Here is a 22,042-nt window from a genome sequence, read left to right as displayed (position 1 = left end):
TGCCTGTCCCAGCCCACCATGGTGGTGCTCCACGCTCTGTCAGAGTACCTGATCAACAAACCCCCTGCCGATGACCTCGGTCTGGGTGTGGATGTCAGGATTGCAGGACGCAAGGAAATCCGCTACTTTTTCAACCCCCAGACTGCCTACATTGCTCGCTCCTCGAGGGTGAGAAACGAAAAGAATTCATGCTTATTGTGGATGTACTGTGAGAGGTTCAGATGTGTCAACGTCTTCTTCTTCTTCTTCTCTGGTGCTTTTGTTGTATAGTTGCCTGCCAATCTGGATTTGGAGGTGGAGGCCAGAGGGAGCGGACAGGGAATACTGGAGGTACGATCTCTGACGTGAAGTCAGGCTGATGTAAATTAAATGATGATGAATGAGTCAATCACTTATTTTATATTACTTGTTATTCAAGAGTAATTTTTTTTATCCCCATCATTTTTTTCCACTTGTGGTGTCTGCTGTTGCATCCCTCCATGTTGAACTTTAATCCAAGGTTGTTACCTATTACAACCAAGTGCATGAGGTGGCTGAGAAAATGCCCTGCAAGGACTTTGATCTCAGCGTCTCCATTGAAGATTCAAGTGGTATTTGCCCTATGAAAAATATTCAGTATATGCATTTTTTATAAACAACTCTATTGTTATGAGTGAGCTAAAATAAAATATCATAATGTGGAATACTACATAAATTCAGTTTAAGATAAGACACCAGACAGCTTTACATTAAAACAAAAAGCTTTGTTTCTGTCCCAAAACAGAAAAGCCTCCAGCTGACGTGGAGAAGTTGTACCAGATCACCATCAACGTCAGGTCAGTTGTTTATATGACCTTTAACCCCTTTGTTTTTATCTCTTTATTTAAAATACTTAGGCTTGAGTTAGTCTAAGGCTGGATGGCTGTGGACCTCCTCTCAGGTTTAGTATCTTTTTCTTTTTTTTTTTACATCATCCACATCATCTCATCCACAGAGCTCTAGGACCTAGAGATGTCAGGATGGTGGTCCTGGATATCAGTCTACCCACTGGATTCACCCCAGAAAACTCAGACCTTGAGCTGGTAATTAACCTCACCCACTAAATATAAGGCTGAAGCTGATAACAGCTTGAAACTTATTAACCTATGTGCTGTATGTTTTGTCTAGTTGTCCAACTCTGTGGACTGTTACGTCAACAACTTCCACATTGTTGATAACCTGAGTGACCGAGGATCCCTGATCATCCACCTGTTCAAGGTAACAGCTGCCTGCTTCATGCTCTGTGTACATTAGGAACTTATTCCTACATGGAAAACTGATCTTGCACCCAGATATGGTTCAGTTTAGGAGCTTTTCCAAGAAGCAATTTCTCAGCAAACAAATACAAATATAGATCTGCAAAAGCAAATTTAGACTGAGTACAGTAAATTATTCTCTATGCTATATGTGTTTTTCTCTTCCCTAACAAGGTCAACACAAATCTTGAGATGTAACAATGTTACATCGATAATAGTAAATCTGGGAGCCCAGAATTGGCTAAATAAATATTCTGACAGGCTGTGAGGTCTCTGCTCCTCTTCTCTCTTCCACTAAGTGATCCTGTCCTCCTCAGGTTTCTCACAGAGAGCCAGAGATCCTGATATTCAGGCTTCAGCAGCGCTTCAAAGTCGGCCTCCTCCAGCCGTCCTCCGTTACTGTCTATGAGTATTACAACCCAGGTAGAGGAACACAACCTGCTCACACCACAGAGATCACCTGTGACGTTTATCCACTGATAACAGTAGAAATGCTTCACGACCCCTTAATACACCGTCACCCTGGTCAAGAGCCAGTGTGATCCACACAATAAAGAGCTGACCAGCAAAAACAAATGTCTGAAACTAACAATCTCCCTGCCCTCTCCCTCTGCCACAGATCACCGCTGCAGTCGTACCTACACTCCCAGGGAGGACAAGGAAGCGCTCACTCAGATCTGCAGAGACGACGTCTGCCGCTGCACGCAGGGTGAGGGTGTGTCTGCAACAGTGGACATTGGTGTTTATGTTGTCTGCTATTTTCATTCTGCGTTTCCTTTGTATTTGCTCACATTTTCCAGGCGACTGCTGTATCCCAAAAACTGACAGTGAGAATTTCCCCAACAAAGAGAGAGAAACGTTCGCCTGCAAGAGTTTACATCATGGTACGCTGCACACAGTTCTTCTGCTGCTGCTTGATGCTAAAAAAAAAAAAAAAAAGAAGCAAAATACAGGGCTGCACCCTGAATATGTCATCTTTACTGATCACAAATAATGAATCTGTGCAGCAAGGAATGAGTGGAACCCTGCAGCTATTTGTGATCATTTATTTACATGTGGTACACTGGGATTAATAGTCATGTTATTTCTTGCAGCATCTATTATGGCAACTTTTCTGCATTAATTTGTCATAAAATGCTTAAGCTGCTAACATAATTTTAATTTCCTGTGCATTTGTTGAACACAGCCATTAAACACTGACAGAGAGGTCAGGGGAAATAGGATTCATGTCCTCTGGACAAAACAACACTGACCTCTTTCTTCTTGTGTTGCAGTTTTCCAGGTAAAGGTGCTGGAAGTCACTCAGAGCTACTACGACAAATATGAGATGGAGATCACACAACTCATCAAACTGGGTAAATCAATGCTGTGTGTTTCACTAGCACACACACGGACACACACTCCAGTGAATTATTTCATCCTGGTGGTGACATACAAACATCATTTAATGTGACAGCTGCTCCTTTCTTGTTCCTTGAATTTTTCTTTTCCACACCCATCTCTCTACAACCCAAATCATTTTTACTACTGCAGTAGCTTCCACATTTCATACGCTCTCACTGAGATGTTTCGATATATTCTGAAGCTTAAATCGATCAGTGTTATGAACCTGATGTCATATGTTACAGCAAAGCTTTTCTGTTTTTGCTTTGTATGGCCCTTGTTGTTACATTAGGACAACAGCAGGGGCTGATATCTGCACTAGTATCATAGGTGCTAAAATTAGTATGGCTACAATACATTGTCACTGAAATCATTTATTAGATCCACACAACAAAATAATTCTGCTATAGAGGATTGTCGTCTCATTTCTACCATCCAGGTGACGAGGCGGGAGTTGAAGTAGGCAAGAAGAGGGTTTTCATGTCTCATGGTGGATGCAGAGATGGACTCAACCTGAAGCAGGGCTCCCACTACCTGATCATCGGCCCCAAGGAGGACCAGTGGAACGTTTACAGTGACACAAATGAGTAAGGAGAACGTGGAAGAAACACAGTGGTTGTTGTGATAGGTAGACCTGTAAAATCTAATCCAGTCCAGAACAACAATTACAAACTCATATATATTAAAAAAAAAAAAAAAAAAAAATGGCTTGCCTCCTTCCATGGAGGAAGCAGAGTCTGAGGAGTCAGAGGCTGATCTTCCCATCACCCAGGCTGAAGTCACGTGAGGGAAGGACAGAGTGAGAGACTGACAGATGGATCAGTGCATCGGCTGCAACAATGCGGTCAATGTATCGGTCCCTTGTGGGGAAGAACGAGCTGAGCCGAAAGGCGAAGCTCTCGTTCTACCGGTCAATCTACGTTCCTACTCTCACCTATGGTCATGAGTGAAAGGACAAGATCTCAGATACAAGCAGACGAGGTGCTCCCTTAGAGATAGGGTGAGGAGCTGCTACTGCCTCAGTGTAACACGATGAGGTTTTTTTTGTTTGCCAGTTCACCTGAACAGTCACCTGAACATGTCTAGCTCAGCATGCAGCTCAAACTGTGGTTTAGCTGGATCCACTTTAAACTGAGTTAGTTACATACTATGTGACAGAGCAACAGCCCCCAAACTAATTCAGGTGACCTCTTGTAAAATCTAAACTTCTCTCTTTTGTTCTCTCAGAGTTATCTACATGCTAGGAAAGGACACCTGGGTGGAGCGCTGGCCTTCGTCTGAAGAATGCTCCACCAATCCCAGCCTGCAAGCTAAATGCAAGAGCCTTGAAGAAGCTGCGACCGAACTGTCTGTCAACTCATGCAGTCTGTAACTACGTCTGAGCAACAGCTATGACCACACAGGCCCAGCATTTTTTTTTCTAAACATATTCGACTTGTCACCACAGAAAAGAGAACTGAAAATAGTTGCAGCAACTTACGCAGACACTTTCTCCACTGTGGTCAGACAAGAACGACAAAAAACTGGAAGCAAATAGGGTGTGATAGCTTTCATAGAATGGTTGCAATACACAGGAGAACACACTAAAATTACACAAGATGCTTCTTTATTCTTTTTACAAAGATCCCACTTGTTTTTAGAAATATACAGGTTGACATTTGTGTTTTTGCAGTTCAAACCCGATCTTAACATTACTTTGTTGTTAAAATAAAAGTTAAACTGACCTTTTAGGGTCATTGTTAAAGGTTATTGATCAGCTGGCTATTAAAACAGAAATAACATTTTTCATTGGGTCTGTAACTGGCTTTTGAAAAACCTAATACATTTTATTTACAATCAAAGGTAAAGTTATTCACATTATTTAGCACTAACCTGTTAACTAAAGCTCATATTCTGTTTTATGTTTGCAAATTCAAAGCTGCATTAAAATATGTTATTGTTCCAGTGCTGCATTTTGAGAAGAAGAACTGAATCAGCAGTTACTTCCTTAAATAAACGAGTAAATATAAATACCAGGCTGGCGACTCCTTTTGTGTTCAGCGTTTTTTGTTAACTGTGCTGTATAAATCCATTGAATCCACCCCAGTTTCTGGACTTCTGGCTCTGAGAGGGGGAGAAAAATGTAAGTGACGTTATATTGATTATTAAATGGTGCAAATTATTATAAAACAAGTAAAATACAACAGTCACCTGCAACAGTGGCAGAATTATTAAAATAAAAGCTGCAATTCTAATCATATACTGAGGATAATGTCCCAGCATGCACAGCTGCTCACCTTGGGGCAGCACTGTCGCTGCTGAATTTGACTGCAGCGTACTCAGTGTTCTCTTCCTCCTCTGCCATGTGTGTGTGCTGTTTAGCTGCTTTGAAGTTAGAGTAGACTGGATTGGCCTGGTTCTTGGAGAACTGGATGCTGGCATACTGAAGGTCATCCTGATCCTCTTGCTGGTTCTGAGCAGGGAGACCCTACAGAGATGAGGAAGGTTTTAGTTTTAAATTCACATATCAGGGCTGTTATTGTTGTAGCAGTTCCTTTGAGCTATAATATACCTAAATATAGGTAACAGATGGTTCTAAACATTACACATTGAACCTTTAAAGAACTTGGCCACTAGTACGTGCACTAACCTGATCCACAGCCAGGGCAGAGGTGGGCAAGCTTTTGGAGGCATTAGGAAGTGTGGGAGGCTCAAAGAAAAAAGAGAACAGTGTTATCTTTTGTTAAATGCTTCTCCACCAGAGAAACGTTTACATTGAGCTGAAAGACTCTTGAGTAACCCAAAAGTCTGACCTGAAAACAGAACTGGAGTTTCCTCACCTGTTCCCTGTTGTCTGCTCTCTGTCCATCCTCAGACAGCTGCTTGGATGCCCTCTTCTTTCTGGTTTGATAATTAATCAAAAAACAAATAAATGAAGTTAAGTTAAATGCTAACATCTTTCAGGCTTCAACCAAACTAATAAAACCGAAACGAAATGCATATTTTATACTTTATCACCCCAACTGTCCCTAAACATCCATTGGAAGTTACAGACCAATCTGACATTTTGAGAATTTCCTCTCTAAGATTACCCTCCTCAAAAATCGAATAGATGCAAACTGTTTACCTAATCAAGAGAAAGACAGAGAGAAGAATGACACACAGGAGAAGTGCAGTGATGGTTCCAGCAGCTGCTGATATCCAAGCTCCTAAAGAAGGAACCTGTGATAAAATTATCAAGCACTACACAACGTTTAGCTCCATTGACAAATATTACATATTTATTACATATAATCAAAGGTCAAAAATATCTAAAAGCAAATCAAAACATGAAATGTCAACAATATGACACTTAAAGTCTTCTTGACTTTATATTGACAAAGCACCTCTATATGTAAGTAAACTGAAAAACCTACCTGCCACAACAGTCAGATGTGAGGTGGTGTTATGACGTCCTCTTGTGTTCTGGGCTTCACAGTAATATTTCCCACTGTGTTCAGGTCTGATGTCAGTGATGGTGAAGATCTGTCCTGAAGCTTTTGGTGACTCTTCATTCTCCTTGTACCAGGTGTAATTAGCTGCTGGGTTAGCATCACTGCTACAGGTCAGAGTCACTGAACTGCCCTCCACTATCTCAGCAGAGGGACTCACTGACACTGACAGAAGCTTTGGGGGGTCTGGAAAATCAATCAGACATTGACATTGGTGAATAAATCCTCTCCATTACCAGCTACTGGTTCATCTCTGTGAACTCCAGCAGCAGACTGGGATTGTTAAGGACATAGATCTTAAAAAAGGAAAAACACTTTAAAGAGATTGAAGTTTTTGTCACTTTCCTCACAAACTGTTTGACTCACATGTCACATTAATAAAGATGGATCCAGATGTTCTCCTTCCCAGATCATTCTCAGCTGTACAGTAATACTCTCCAGAGTCAGAGGACTGGATGGAGCTGAAGTTAAACTGTTTACTGGCTGGTTGAAGACTTGGATTTCCATTTTTCTTGTACCAGGTGTAATTAGCTGCTGGGTTAGCATCACTGCTACAGGTCAGAGTCACTGAACTGCCCTCCACTATCTCAGCAGAGGGACTCACTGACACTGACAGAAGCTTTGGACCATCTGGAGCAGATCAAATCAATAAGAAAACATGAGGACTGATTCCTTTAGTGCAATAACTGACCAAATATACAAACTCAACACAAAATGTTTAGTGGCAGCTTCACTGCAGATCCACTCATATTGAAAAGTGTTGCTGTCATGTTAGTCTGGTTCCACATACAGAGACAGAAACTCACACACTGGAGGAGAAGGACAAGCCTCGTGTTCTTTTAAAGCACATGAGATGTTGTCTCCAGGACCAAACCGGCCTTTATAAGAGGCTGATTCAACATCTGGGACTTTCTGTCCATTTTGAAACCAAACGTATGTGAGACCACCAGCTGGACTGTCACTGCTGAGACACTTCAGCTCTGCCTCAGTATAAGACTGGAGGACTGTTACTCTGGTCACCTGCACCTGCAGAGCTGCTGGACATGTGACAAGGAACCAACAGTGTCACTGGTTAACAGTAAAAACACACAGGTATAAATAATCAGTTAGTGAAAATGATGAATTACACAATGAATGATTGTGTTGATCAGCACCTGTGACAGTCAGAGTTGTACCAGGTAAACTACTCCTCCATTCAAAGCCTGGTGTTTTGAATGTGAAGTGATACTGGGCTGAATCTGTCTCTCTCAGGTCAGTGATTCTCAGAGTGGAGCGTCCTGTCTCTGTGTCAAGGACCTGAACACGACCTGCAAACTGGGAGTCTTCACTAAGGTCCTCAGGCTGTGAGGGACTCTGCCAACGACCACTACGTTCAGGACTGAACCAGAATTTAGACCTAATGTCTTTATCATGACTGTTGTAAGTACAAGAAATGTCCACTGATGATCCTTTGACTGCACAGATGCTTCTGTCAGTGTAAGTCACTCTGTTGCAGCTTTGACTTTCAACACCTGAGAAAGAAAATACAATATCACCTTCATTATATGTTTCTGTGTTGTATACTGTGTATATTATACAATGTGTGTGTGTTGAGAAGACAGATTCTATATAAGGCATATACTTAAAATTACCAGACAGAAGCTCCTTCTTGTATTTTTAATGCAAAGAGAGAAATTAGAGCACACACCCTTTAGGTATTAGCATGTCCACTTCTAGAAAAAAATGAGCTGAACCCAGAAACTACAGATTTAATAATGAGTGTGATATTTTTTTTACATCTGTAAATTGTTGATATCATCAATTCTGCGAAGACGACTCACTGCCCAAACAGTGTCAGTCTAATCATTTCTCTGTCACAGAACATGATAAACATCTGACCAGTCATTTGTCTTTTACCATCATCATCCATCTGATACTGTTCATGTGCTGAAGCAACATTTCTGTAATAAAAATATAAACTATGGAAAAGACTTTGTGGACTCAGGAGGTTCTGACATATAAACCTGAGAGTCAGGAGACAGTGATGGACGACTGAGCACATGAAGAACAGAGTTAAGGACATGCAGCAAGTCTCCAGTTCTCATGGCCCATCAGTGATAAGATTTTATCTCAGTAAAGTTTGACTCACATGTAAAGTACAGGACAGTGAGTTATAGGCTCCACCATGTGGTGATATGTTGGTGGAAGACTGTGGAGTAAACTCACACACTGGAGGAGAGGGGAAATCCTCATGTCCTTTCAGAGCACAGGAGTAGCTGTCTGCTTGATGAAAGATTCCTGAATGATCTGATGTTTCTTTAGGAATCATCTTTCCATTCAGGTACCAGATGTAGGAAACATGCTCAGGTAGAAAACAACTGCTGCGACACTTCAGGTATGACCATGAAAGAGATCTCTTCACTACCACCTGTAGATCTGGATCTTTGAAGAAAAAAGAGACATATTTGTTGAGTATTAAACACAAGGATCACAGGTACATACACAAGTTCAAATAACTGATAAGGTTCATATTTAGTTTTTAAAATGCATCAGTGACAAACTGTGGAGCATGTGTGACTTAGTCTCTGACAAACATTTAAAGGACTGAGTGCTCAGAACCATGAAGTCTCTATCAGTTGTACATAACAGCTCCATGTCACATTCACTACTGTTCTGTGTTCACATATATAACATCAGTGTGTGTTGATCAGCACCTGTGACAGTCAGAGTTGTACCAGGTAAACTACTCCCCCATTCAAAGCCTGGTGTTTTGAATGTGAAGTGATACTGGGCTGAATCTGTCTCTCTCAGGTCAGTGATTCTCAGAGTGGAGCGTCCTGTCTCTGGGTCAAGGACCTGAACACGACCTGCAAACTGGGAGTCTTCACTAAGGTCCTCAGGCTGTGAGGGACTCTGCCAACGACCACTACGTTCAGGACTGAACCAGAATTTAGACTGAATGTCTTTATCATGACTGTTGTAAGTACAAGAAATGTCCACTGATGATCCTTTGAATGCACAGATGCTTCTGTCAGTGTAAGTCACTCTGTTGCAGCTTTGACCTTTGACACCTGAAAGATAAACCATTTTTAAACAGAACTGTTCCACTGACATCTTCCACTGCAGTAATACAGACCAGTCTGTCTGTTGTTGAGTCACTGAGAACAGAACTGCTCCTGTAATGTTCAAGGCAACACACTATTAATATAAACAGAGTAAACATGGTCATTCACTTTATAACATGCAGACATGGACAGTGCAGTTGGTTCAATGTGCCACCAGGTGGTGATATGTTGGTGGAAGACTGAAGTCAACTCACACTCTGGAGGAGAGGGGGAATCCTCACGTCCTTTCAGAGCACAGGAGTAGCTGTCTGCACCATCAATGTTCCCTGAATAATTTGGTGGTTCCCCATGAACCTTCTGTCCATTCTTGTACCAAATGTATGAAGGACCATCAGGTAGACCACAACTGCTGTGACACCGCAGCTCATTTGTGTCACTGACCTGCACCTGCAAAGCTGGATTTGTGACGACAGAACAGAAAAATAGTTTCTATTCAAACACGTGTGCAAATATCCAAAAACATTTACAGTATCTGTGCATGGATGTTCATTTTTGTCCCCTGGTGAAGAAAATCTATTCAGAGATACTTTGACTAATGACCCTGAGCTTTCAGTCACATCTAATGGTCTTCACTCAGCAAATGGAGCTGAAGGCTGACAGGAGCAGCCCACACAGTGACACCAGAACAAACCCAGTCTGGAGAAAGTTCAGTCACATCCTACACCAACAACCATCATTTAACTGAGACACAGTCGACTATACAGCATGACCACTTTTTAATCAAGTGACTGGAGGTTGAATCAGGAGTCATTAGTAGGAGACATGAACTGGAGCTCTGAGCTCAGATTTTCATCATCAAACATTTATACAGAATCATAAACTTCATCATTACAGGATATTTTCTTGATCTTGAAGATCTGGAACCAAAACATGAAAAAATTAAGCTGTTACCTTTGACAGACAAAGTGGCTCCAGGTGAACCAGAGTATCTTCCTGTTGGTTGGTTTGTGATGAACCTGAACTTGTACTCAGCTGAGTCTGTCTCTCTCAGGTCTCTGATTGTCAGAGTGCAGGTTTTATCTTTACACTGATACTGAACACGACCTGAATACTCTGAGGCTATTCTCAGATCCACTGGTTCATAATCACTGACTTTAGCAAACCAGAATGTTTCTTCAACCACAGTAACACGTCCTTGTATCCAGGATGGGTATGTGTAGGTGCAGCTTATGTTCACTGTTGATCCTTTTATGGCACAGATGTCAGTAGCAGTGTAAGTCACTCCCCAGCCATCCTGAGCCTGCACCACTGTAACACAGAGCACATCAGCAAACATCATCATATTCATATAAATATAATACTTGTGGAGGTCAGTATATAATTTCCAGAACTACGCATCATCCCATTGTGAGCCAATGAGACACAGCAGAATATAGTACTATAACATACCACTGATATTATTTAACTTGAACAGGTATTTATCTTTTTTTAAATCATTGTTGAGACACAGGAAGTTCTTTCATTCAGGAAGTTTCGATCTCTCGCTGTTGAAATCCCCTGCTGTTAATGGGCCCTCCACATTAAAGCATTTAGCATTTGCTACAGGAAGTTAGCAGCTCATTCAGCCGTAAAACCTATTAATAACTAAATTCACTTTATCAAACAACAAATCATTTTAACAGATGTCTGGTGTTGTAACAATATGACACAACATTAAAGGTTAAATGCGCCAAGAAAAAAAAACAAAACATAAAATTACCTCCATAATCAATAACAGTAATAACCCACGATTATAATTAGAATGCATCCATACATTTTCATGATGCTTTAGGATAATAGACTACTCTCATTAAATAAGTTTACAAATGCAGCTTTATATTGTTTTGTAAAGCTGCCTGGAACCGGTAAATGAACAGATCTCACCATTTTTCACTAGAACCAATAAATCTATTAAATTATTCAGACGCAGCATGGTCTATATCATATTTAGTTTTTGTGCCTTCAAACATAGATGGATGTATGTTTTTTCTCTACATCTCATTGCTAATTTAATTAATAAGAAAAAGCTACGGCTGAGCTAAGACGACAACACTGGAGTCTTGATGCAAGAAGCTCGAGATTTCCAAATTCAAACTAAAAAGGGTCGTCACCAGCAGCCAGGGCATCCATAATATTCAATTTCATTTAAGAATTGTTTAACAAATTAAAACAGACACAGGGAGTTCAGTCGTCAACCCACAATAAAACCACTTCTGCAAATTGAGTAACACAATTTGCAGACACACATGCGTATGTGTGCTTTGTGGCCTACAGTGAAAACATGGATAAAGATTACCTGGAACAGACAGAAGGAAAACAACAAATCCACTTGCTGCTGGTGGTAAACTCATAGCGGCTTCTCTCTCTGGCTGCAGTGAGGATAAAACAGAAGGTAATTAACGTACACAAGTTACACAAGGCTCTTCTATGTGCAGCACACAAGGGAGGGAGACGTCTTTAAAACCATGCCCTTCCTGTGTCATCAGTGTTAGCAGAAGACATAAACCGCAGTTAAAAAAATAGATTGTGCTTCCTTCCCTTTTTCATTATTAAGATGCTCTGTCAACTCCAGTCAATGACAAAGAAAATAACTTGTTCTTTGTTTCGTTAACTCGATTATATTATATCATCTATATGAGACAGAATTAGAAACCAGGTTAACAGCCTGCTGATACCAAACCTTTAACACGGACACCTGCACATCACTCATACTAATACTGTTTGCAGAGTGTTCTGTTATTTCCTCTTTTTATGTAAATACAGGAACACCTCCTAAACCAAGTTAATGAACTGTTCAACCAGAATATATTGAATTAACAAGGTCTACATTCTCATGATGCTGTAGGTCAAAAAAGTCATGGTTCAAAGAAATAGACTAGACTGTACAACTTAAAATAGTAGATGAACTATTAGTACTTCCCACAAGAGGGAACATGATGCCAGCTGCAAAGACCAGACTTTACCAAACATTTTATTGCAGTTGAACACATGCAGTCCATCTGATTTGCCTGTGACAAACTAATTTATCACTGCATACAGACTTTGCATACTTCATTGTTAAGATAACCAACCTGACTAAAAGCAAACTCCCTGAAGAGGAACTGCAACAACACATGGACCTGAGACATACAGTGTCAGCATTGGAGTCCCTAACAAACTGCCCAGCGGTTGTTGACAGGGCAGGGGCCAGTCTGACCTAAACACTAGAAGTCCAGTTGCCATGACTCAACCTCTAGATAATTTCACCTGGATGACTGAGAATCTCCACAGACGAGTCTGACTGAAGGCTTCCAGTTTTCTTGTAATGGGAAAACATCCTTTTGAGTTCATCAGGTTTTGTTGACTGGTCTGTACAACAGAGCGAGGTCCCTGGTTTCCAGACCCGAGGTTGTGAAAGTGGGAGAAAGTCAAATTTCTTCCAGCGTTCCACATGCCGTAAACAATGGAACAACAATAAATGTGTCCAGATGAAATCCATCTCATCAGTGATAAAGTGAGGGCAGTGATGATGTGATAAGAGCTGCTCACCTCAGGGCAGGACCAGAACTGTTAAACCCCCTCCTCATCCTCAGCAGGGTCCAGCTGGTCCAGTGTTGAGCAGACACAGGTATAATGCAGCTCATCCTGCTCCTCCAGCTGTTTGGGAAGACACTGCAAAGACATTCACTCTCAAATGCTACAAATGTGACAACTGTTAGCACATCTTATTGATTTGCCCAGGCAGATGTGTGGTCTCCAGGAGGGTTTAGTCTCAGTAAGTGATTTAGGTTGGACCCACAACACCAAGAAGGCAGAACAATGTGTCCCCCAAAACACCAACACCTGTGCTCAGCCCACCAAGCAGGTAGCCACCCTCAGCTACCTCATGTTAGCAAGCACCAACTGGCCTGCTAGGCTAATTAGCATGCTAAGTTAAAAAGCATGGTGCCTAAGCCACCTTCAGGAAGAAACAACGAGCTCCCAGCATGCAGCCTGTGCCACCATTCACTACAAACCCCCCAAACATCCTTCCATTGTGGTTCTGTTAGTTCACAATACAACTTCTAGACTTAACTTTCCTCTATCCCACAGTGCTTCACTCCAACAGCTCAGCCATATTGTCCACTCTCACCCTCCCCTTACACTCCGCCCAGTTAAACCCGTACGACCACCCTCCAGCGGGCGGACCTTATGTTTCCCACCGCTTTACTCTACTGAGAGGATTTCAAACAGTACGGACGGACTTCAAGTCGTTTTCAACACTTTGTTTTAAAACACGCATCAACCTCTGGCAGCCTAGAGAGAAGCTGATGACAGACAGACTCTATGGAGTGGCATCAGACTTAATACCTGAATAATCAGGGATCAGCTGTAAATCTCCATGTCTCATTAACACAAGAAAACTGGTCACGTGTGTTTTTGTGTGCAGGACATTTATGCAAATGTGTGATTTTTAGCATGAAATCGCTTTCATGGAACTTGGTGACATATGGGGAAATATGTTGAGTTGGTGAAGAGCACATTTTGTAAGTCTGATGTTTTGCAGCAACACCGTAGCGTGAAGCATAAAGAGGATCTAAATCATTGCCACATAATTTATTTACACACACTAACATTGTGAAAATACAGTAGCTCAAAAACTCATCCTCTATTTAGGCCCAGTCATGCGAACACCACATATAGAAATATTATGCATTTTGCATTCACTGTTAATGTTTCTCCATTTGTTAGAAGTTAGTTTTTAACACTGTGGTGGACATATGGAAAGCCTGGACCAGCAAAATGATTATAGTGGACTATAGAAATATCCACATGGTACTTTACCATAGACTTTGTCTATGTCAGGAATTAAGATTCAGTTTTTCCAGTGGTCTGACTGGACAGAGGTTTACAGGTGTAACAGGTGTCCCAAAGGTAACAAGATAAGTCAAAGGGGCCAAGAAAAAACATTTATTTCTTCTTGCCTCTAATAAATACTGTTAATTTGACAACAAAAAATGTGTATATACAAAAGCGAAGAAATAACAGGCCATAGTAATGGGTACACAAAGAAAACCGTAAAACTGTAATGAGCTGTGATAATGAGATAAACTTTACCAAAGAGAAATTCAGGCAGGACGGAGCAAAAATAAAATAAAACCAAAGGTGATAATCAAATTGCTAAGAAAAACAGTTAAAATCTACTTAAGAAAATGCCAAATTTACAGAAGGACACACTAAAGTGTAAATGTGTGTTGTGTTCAGCGGGTTTTGTTGACTGTGCTGTACAATGCATCTGGATCCTCTCTGGTTTCCTGACCTCTGGTTCTGAGGACGAAACAAAAACGTCAGAGAATCACAAAGACGAAGAGATGCTAAAAATATAAATGAATCAAGCAAATGCAACGGCAATAAAAGTGTGGGAGTTCTGCATAACTAGACATCTTATACTGATAAATATCTGCTCTGACATCTGTGTCTGTTCTTTATAATGTTCCTGTGAACAGCGCTGCTCACCTCGCGGCTGGACCGTCACTCTTAAATACGACACTAGTGTACTCAACACTGTCGTCCTCTTCCTCCTTGTGCCTGTGGAGTTCAGGTCCTCTCATGTTGGAGTAGATTGGATCTGCACGGTTCTTCGAGAAGTGGATACTGGCGTAGTGCAGATTATCCTGCTGCTCTGACTGACTGGGAAGGTTCTGCAAAGACAATATATTTTAAGGTGGTGAACTTGGACAGTGATGTTTTCATCTGTCGGGCATAATTAGATAATTGGAGGACACTTCCTGCACAGACACAATCCTCCATGAGACACTGAAATATAGTGACAACAATGACATGCAAGCAGTATTTTCCAGCATCTATGGATAAATCACGTTCCCCTTTTACATTGCAGCACTACAGGGATTTTTACTCCCTTCAGAAGTTACTCATTGTTTATTTTGTCCACTAATTTTTTCTCCATAGAGTCCCCATAGCATGACAAACCAACCCAAAAGAGCAAGCAGAATGGAGATTCACTCACCTGTTCCCTGGGCTCAGGTTTCACCTCGGACCCTGATGATTTCTTGGAGCTCCTCTTTTTTCTGATCAGGAGATTTAATCAATAGTGAATGAATAATCTGGTAAGTAGACTGGCTATTACCATAACTGATTTTTAGGTATTTAATAAATAATGAGGAAAACTTTACTTACCTTACTATTATTATTATTATCAGAAAAAATATGATAGCAAAAAAAACAGCAGTGGCTGTTCCAATGACTGATTTCCATGCTTGAGGGAAAACTGTGATAGAATAAAAAATACATAAATGAATAACTCAGGCAATGCAGACCTCAGAAAGGTCACTGAGTTTATTAGACACAAGGTAAAACTAACAAATGTAATAAATCTTCCTTCATGAAGGGGAAAATATTCAGTTTTGTTGTGTAGAGTTGTGTTAAACTAAGCTGTAGGATGATTTCATAAAAGGCAGTACAGATCTGAAGTGCCACACAGGCATTTTTGTTGTGTATGTGCACAGAGAACCTACAAATTCACGCTGATCATTGTGCTGTTGTTAAATAGTCATCATTTCTGCTGCCAACCCAGTGAACACATGACACTTTTAAGGATTTATCCCATTTAAAACAACATAGGTCTGATGTTTGTAGTCCCGGCCTGTTTGTGCTCAACTGCTGTGAGAACCCTTGGCCAGAAAGTTGGTCTGTAAACTGGCATGTATGTCTATAAAAGACAGTGTTAGCGGTTTACAAGAAATTTAGTTAATCTGTGGTTTGTTTAAATCCTATCCCAAATCCTCCCACATCACTTCAAGGATTATGAAATCTGATACAGACGTGAATTGAAAAACTTACCTGCCACAACAGTCAGATATAAGGTGGTGTTATGACGTCCTCTTGTGTTCTGGGCTTCACAGTAATATTTCCCACTGTGTTCAGGGCTGATGTCAGTGATGTTGAAGATCTGTCCTGAAGCTTTTGGTGACTCTTCATTCTCCTTGTACCAGGTGTATTTAGCTGCTGGGTTAGCATCACTGCTACAGGTCAGAGTCACTGGACTGCCCTCCACTATCTCAGCAGAGGGACTCACTGACACTGACAGAAGCTTTGGGGGGTCTGGTGAACAATTAAATAAAACGAATTAAAGATATACAGGATGGTACAATTTAATAACACACAGCATGATATGGAAGGACTTTTGTTTAATGATATTATGTCAAAATAATATCTCACTTACATTGCACATCTATGAATAAACTTGAAGAGTTGATCTGTCCATATTTATTCTCAGACCTGCAGTAATATGTTCCACTGTCCTCAGAGCTGATGGATGAGAACTGATAAGTCCCTTCTGGTCCATGAATCAGTGTTTGGTTCTCCTTGTACCAGGTGTATTTAGCTGCTGGGTTAGCATCACTGCTACAGGTCAGAGTCACTGAACTGCCCTCCACTATCTCAGCAGAGGGACTCACTGACACTGACAGAAGCTTTGGACCATCTGGTGAATAATTAAAGAATAAGTGCCCAGTAATACAGTACCATTAACAAATGAAAACTATGTGGAGGAAGGACGTTTGCATAATAATATAATGTCAAAATAATATCTCACTTACATTGCACATCTATGAATAAATTTGAAGAGTTGATCTGTCCATATTTATTCTCAGACCTGCAGTAATATGTTCCTCTGTCCTCAGAGCTGATGGAGGTGAACTGATAAGTCCCTTCTGGTCCATGAAGCAGTGTTTGGTTCTCCTTGTACCAGGTGTAATTAGCTGCTGGGTTAGCATCACTGCTACAGGTCAGAGTCACTGAACTGCCCTCCACTATCTCAGCAGAGGGACTCACTGACACTGACAGAAGCTTTGGGGGGTCTGTTAATATGAATATAGATTATTTGAAGTGTGTAGTACATTACTACTGTGGCTCATTATGACTGTACAACATGTATAAAGTAGGATGTAGAAAGTTGAAGGTGGTCTGGTGAATGTATGACAGTGAATTGTACAAATCTAATGGACCTGCTCAGTGAACTACAGGCTCATGGGGAGTTCACTTACCAAAGGTTTTCTAAAGGTAGAAAAGAGTCTGATTGGTAAAGATCAATGACAAAACCTTTGGTAAGTGAACTCCCCATGAGTGAACAACAGCAGCAGCTATGAATCTGAAGAAGGCAGGTAAAATGTTTCTTCATTAAAGAGACAATGCTTCAATATTTACTGAATTTCTCTAAAGTTGGGCAGACTCTTAAGAAACAGATAAAAATAATCACAGATGAAGCAGAAATCCTGACATCCACTCCCTAAAACCACTGATCCTACATTTCCCATAATGCATCTTCCTTAGACATCCCAACACCCCAGATGGAAAACAGGTTGAATAACTTCTGGGTCTAAATGTGACCCTGACAGCATCATTAAGGTTTCAGACTGTGGTGATCTCCCTTCATATACACAGAAGACATTATACGACTGGTTCCTCATGATGAGGAACAAAAAGTCCATGTTAAAATTACTAGAGTGCAGCTTCCAAAGCAAAGCATGTGACAGACTGAATCACTCCACACATAAATTATAGCCTGTGGTTCACTCACATTTCACATCAATCAACATGCTTTTGGTTGACGTCCCCAGATCATTCTCAGCTGTACAGTAATACTCTCCAGAGTCAGAGGACTGGATGGAGCTGAAGAGAAGCTGTGGTTCTTTACTGAGCAGTGTGTGGTTCCTCTTGTACCAGGTGTGTTTAGCTGCTGGGTTAGCATCACTGCTACAGGTCAGAGTCACTGAACTGCCCTCCACTATCTCAGCAGAGGGACTCACTGACACTGACAGAAGCTTTGGAGCATCTGGAGCAGATATAAACATACATGTAAAAAATGAGAATGCTGTGGTAACACATCTGATTTATTTGTTCACAGAAACAAAACATCAATAAAGAAAATAAGAGATTTATTGATTTGAAATTAGATTTATATTAAATGTATTTACACACCAGTTAACTGAAATCACACATCACTGAATAAATTTGCATTATTGATTTAACTTATTCTAAACTACCTGGTCAAGATATTCAGCAAATGTTTAGAAGAATCAAAGGGGCATAAACTTACACACTGGAGAAGAAGGGAAACCTTCTTGTCCTTTTATGGCACAGTAATATCTGTCTGCATGATCAACTGTTCGTAGGTGGAAATATCTTTTTTCTCCTTCAGCCTTCTGCTCATTCCTGTACCAGACGTAGGACGTATGATCAGGGAGCTGACAGCTGCTGTGACATGTCAGCTCAATCCAGGGAGGAAACTGGTTGACTGTTGATCTGCTCACATGCACCTGGAGCTGTGGAGCTGTGAAGAACACACAGAAATATTCTCTTAGACTGAGCTGTCAACAAACAGGACATACAAACAAAACACACACACTCATATCACTGTGTCTAATATATTAAACAACATGTTACCTCTGACAGACAAAGTGACTCCAGGTGAACCAGTATAATGTCGACTTTGTTTGTTTGTGATGAACCTGAACTTGTACTGAGCTGAGTCTGTCTCTCTCAGGTCACTGATTGTCAGAGTGCAGGTTTTATCTTCACACTGATACTGAACACGACCTGAATACTCTGACTGAGTCTTCAGATCCACTGGGTCTGTGTCAGTCCCTTCAGTAAACCAGACTGTTTCCTGAACTTCAGTATCACGTCCTCGTATTCTGGATGGGTATCTGTAGGAGCACTGTATGTTCACTGTTGATCCTTTTATGGCACAGACCTGAGTAGAGGTGTAAGTCACTGCCCAATGACCCTGTACCGCTGTAACACAGAGCACAGCAGAAATCAGGACTCTCAACAGCAGCAGAGGACAGAATTTAATCAGACATAAAGGTGTGTCAGTATGTAATCCTGCTGCAGCACTGGGCCTCCTCCTCTTATTTATTTATGAAGCTGATTGCACAGACACAAGACTATGGCTCATGACAAAGTGTCTCATATTGCAGAAAATGAAAATGATGTCATCTTTCAGATTTTTGTATTTTAGCTCAAATATGCACCAACATATAAAAAAATGAACTTCTGCTCTTGATTGTACTTTTTTTGGTAAAAATTATTTTTGACATTTCACCATTTAAAGACACAGGAACCAAAAACAGAAGATATGGAACAAAGGTTCTCCAGCCAAGAACTGAGCTGTGGACACTGTGGTTATGTTAAACATCAGGCCACCTGCTGCTTCAGATTTAGATTCTGTTTGAAGGAAGGAGGAAATGTATTAACAGAATAACAGTATTTAATACAGTGACAGTAAAGGCAGTTTACACATTGTTGGATCCATATGAACTTATAACATATTGCTCAGGGTCATTTTTCTGCAGACAAGTACTTTTGTTTTGACATAAGATAAATTCATTTGGCTGCTGTTTCTGTACTTTGATACTAATTCAGTCATTTGCATCTTCCACCACTTGAGTTTTGCATGTATGACTCACACCTGTATGTGCTGGATCTATTCTTTCATGACTGAACATGCACGTCAATGCAGATTTGAAGCTTGTCTTGTTTTTGGTGTTATATTAGTGGAGGACTGTGGAGTCAACTTACACACTGAAGAGCTGGAGTTCTCATGTCCTGTTGCTGCACAGGAGTAGCTGCCTGCAGGATCAAAGGGACCTGAATAATCTGGACCGTTGTGAAATCTTTCTCCATCCTTGTACCAGGTGTAGTAAACCTGCTCAGGTAGACGACAACTGCTCTCACACCTGAGATCGGCTGAGTGAGTGGTGCCCTCTACTGATCTGATCACCTGCACCTGGAAAGCTGTGTAATTTGAGACTGTCAACACATGCACACATCTAAAAGCACAGAGACACAGTCAAAGTAACAATGACAAGAAGGTCGACACTTGGAACTAAATCAATAAATGTTCAGATGAAGATGTTACCTGTGACAGTCAAAGTGACTCCAGGTGAACCAGTGTATTTTCCTGTTGATTGGTTTGTGATGAACCTGAACTTGTACTCAGCTGAGTCTGTCTCTCTCAGGTCTCTGATTGTCAGAGTGCAGGTTTTATCTTCACACTGATACTGAACACGACCTGAATACTCTGGGTCTGTTCTCAGATCCACATAAATCCCATTGCTCTCTTTAGTAAACCAGAATGTTTCCTGAACTCTAACATTAGATGGGTATGTGTAGGTGCAGCGTATGTTCACTGTTGATCCTTTTATGGCACAGATGTTTTTATCAGTGTACGTCACTCCCCAGCCATTCTGAGCCTGCACCACTGTAACACAGAGCACATCAGAAAAACACCATCAGGATCATAACATGAGAGAACAGAAAGACAGATGTGAGGAAGCCTCCAGCTGAGATAACTGGGGGCAGACTGTTGTCTCCCCATGGCACAAGTTTGGACAAATGATGGAAGCTCTACCTACATGCTCTAAATGAAGACAAAGACAATCACAGTAACATTGTGTTTTCAGGGAAATACATCCTGGACAACCTCAGACAGAAACCATGTCATTTCCCAAATGTCTGTGTATCAGGGCTGGACATGAGCTTTGATTTCAGGTCACACACAAAAACCATTTTCTCACTCCAATTTTAAATGACTAAGCTTGTCAATATATGGTGGAGCGACTGCATCAAATCTGCACTGAGATGGAGAAAACACAGGGATGGAGAAGTGAAATTGTGCTTATTAAAGCCCAGAGTAGACCAGTTTTAGACCTGATACCAAAACACTTAGCCTGCTTTGGCACAGTCATCCAGCTCACGTTCATGGGGAAATGTTTACTGGTGCAGACACAGACTGGGCAGGAGGTGAATGAGAAAGGATGAGGATGAAGTGACGCTAATTTTAGTTTGACATTTTTCACAAGTTGGATTTTCTGGGTTGAGTTTTGAGCTGATGACAGTCATAAAAAACTATCAGATATAATTTAGAAATACTCAGAATAAATCCATAATTATGACAATAAGTCAGACCTTCTGACTGAAGCCAGAAGTGAAATAATAAAAGTTGAGACCTTATGAGTCAACACTGTGACAGCAGTTTACTGGGTCTCTGTCATAAATGATAATTCAGACTTAATGAAAACACAATAAAACACAATAAAAGCGCAAAGCTGCAGTTTCAGTAATAAAAAGATTCATTCAGTCATTTTAAGAATCAACATGAAGCAGCGTGTGTTCAGCGTCCACTCCGCGTGATCAGGATGCGCACGGTTTTCTGCTGACGTTAACGCGCAGCTGAGGGTTATTTTATGTCCAGGGTCCAAACCGTCAACATGTCCAGCAACTGCGCACAAACACACTTTCCTCAGCACAGACACCGACACCGACACCGACACGTCCTGTGTTTTCAGCACTTGTCAAGTGTAGTTTATTCAATCAAACGAGATGAAGGCGCAAAATGGTCCGGGTGATTCCTCCTCCTCCTCCTCCAAACCCTCCTTTATCGCGATGAAAGCCCGCACAGACAGTGCGTAAAGAGAAAAACGCCACCCAACCTTCTGCTCCACCACATTTCAGTGACTGTCTGGTGTAGTTTTAAGGATAAACTCAGTAGCACTTGGCAAATTAAAAAAACCTGAGTAGCCTATCTGAGAATAAACGATCTAACTCATAAACCCACTGTAGGCGGCTCAAAGTGTAAAGACCTGTCAGTTTAATGTAGAAATCCAGGAGCCTACCTGGTCCAGCGAAGAAGACGAGGACAACAAACCCATTCACTGCTGCACTTAAACTCATCTCTGTGGCCCCATAAAACATCTGTGCAGGGAAACACTGGACCTCCGAAGCAAACGAGACACTTCAGAGCTGCAAGGTAGAAATGGCTGATGAAACAACTTTTCATTTTAGTCTATGA

At 41.1% G+C, this 22,042-nt stretch overlaps 3 protein-coding genes across 5 annotated transcripts in view; 1 reads left to right on the top strand and 2 right to left on the bottom strand.

The window, feature by feature from the left end:
- LOC113128701 (complement C3-like) overlaps positions 1-4,336 on the top strand; it is a 17,584-nt gene extending 13,248 nt beyond the window's left edge. Inside the window, exons 30-41 of the mRNA XM_026304207.2 lie at positions 13-168; positions 271-330; positions 500-590; positions 764-815; positions 974-1,061; positions 1,147-1,236; positions 1,592-1,697; positions 1,894-1,983; positions 2,075-2,158; positions 2,549-2,629; positions 3,097-3,244; positions 3,885-4,336. Of these exons, the coding sequence (XP_026159992.1) occupies positions 13-168; positions 271-330; positions 500-590; positions 764-815; positions 974-1,061; positions 1,147-1,236; positions 1,592-1,697; positions 1,894-1,983; positions 2,075-2,158; positions 2,549-2,629; positions 3,097-3,244; positions 3,885-4,029 (1,191 nt within the window). The 3' untranslated portion in view covers positions 4,030-4,336. The remainder of the gene's footprint in view (positions 1-12; positions 169-270; positions 331-499; positions 591-763; positions 816-973; positions 1,062-1,146; positions 1,237-1,591; positions 1,698-1,893; positions 1,984-2,074; positions 2,159-2,548; positions 2,630-3,096; positions 3,245-3,884) is intronic.
- Positions 4,247-22,042, bottom strand: LOC113128690 (sialoadhesin-like). Of its 2 annotated transcripts, XM_026304188.2 has the most exons (17): positions 21,867-22,042; positions 20,111-20,452; positions 19,771-19,986; positions 18,972-18,984; positions 10,123-10,460; positions 9,426-9,626; positions 8,821-9,177; positions 8,333-8,548; positions 7,282-7,638; positions 6,934-7,164; positions 6,494-6,757; positions 6,053-6,313; positions 5,764-5,845; positions 5,477-5,537; positions 5,287-5,346; positions 4,934-5,124; positions 4,247-4,760 (listed from the first exon to the last, which is right to left on the bottom strand). In XM_026304188.2, the coding sequence occupies exons 1-17, from the start codon at positions 21,943-21,945 to the stop codon at positions 4,694-4,696; spliced, it is 3,336 nt and encodes a 1,111-aa protein (XP_026159973.1). In that variant the 5' UTR covers positions 21,946-22,042; the 3' UTR covers positions 4,247-4,693. The 2 variants fall into 2 exon arrangements, with proteins under 2 accessions (XP_026159973.1, XP_026159974.1); XM_026304189.2 differs by lacking the exons at positions 18,972-18,984; positions 19,771-19,986; positions 20,111-20,452; positions 21,867-22,042 and adding an exon at positions 11,507-11,894 and having other exon boundaries at positions 10,123-10,479.
- LOC113128691 (hemicentin-1-like) overlaps positions 14,125-22,042 on the bottom strand; it is a 45,554-nt gene continuing 37,636 nt past the window's right edge. For both annotated transcript variants that reach the window (XM_026304191.1, XM_026304190.1), the window contains 6 exons: positions 16,412-16,628; positions 16,030-16,290; positions 15,367-15,457; positions 15,197-15,257; positions 14,686-14,870; positions 14,125-14,496 (listed from right to left, as the gene is read on the bottom strand). In XM_026304191.1, the coding sequence (XP_026159976.1) occupies positions 14,430-14,496; positions 14,686-14,870; positions 15,197-15,257; positions 15,367-15,457; positions 16,030-16,290; positions 16,412-16,628 (882 nt within the window). In that variant the 3' untranslated portion in view covers positions 14,125-14,429. The remainder of the gene's footprint in view (positions 14,497-14,685; positions 14,871-15,196; positions 15,258-15,366; positions 15,458-16,029; positions 16,291-16,411; positions 16,629-22,042) is intronic.

Source organism: Mastacembelus armatus, chromosome 1 (assembly GCF_900324485.2).
Source record: "Mastacembelus armatus chromosome 1, fMasArm1.2, whole genome shotgun sequence".
Taxonomy (NCBI): domain Eukaryota; kingdom Metazoa; phylum Chordata; class Actinopteri; order Synbranchiformes; family Mastacembelidae; genus Mastacembelus; species Mastacembelus armatus.
Note: the sequence above shows the minus strand (reverse complement) of the source record. Positions and strands in the feature narration are given on the sequence as shown.

Bases quoted from the DNA above. Each gene is read 5' to 3' on its own strand.
- LOC113128690 (XM_026304188.2), bottom strand. From the start codon at position 21,945: ATGTTTTATGGGGCCACAGAGATGAGTTTAAGTGCAGCAGTGAATGGG. The intron at 5,846-6,052 runs GTAGGTTTTTCA...TTCCTTCTTTAG, and splicing joins ACATCTGACTGTTGTGGCAG to GAGCTTGGATATCAGCAGCT. The intron at 5,538-5,763 runs GTAAACAGTTTG...TTATCAAACCAG, and splicing joins TCTGTCTTTCTCTTGATTAG to AAAGAAGAGGGCATCCAAGC.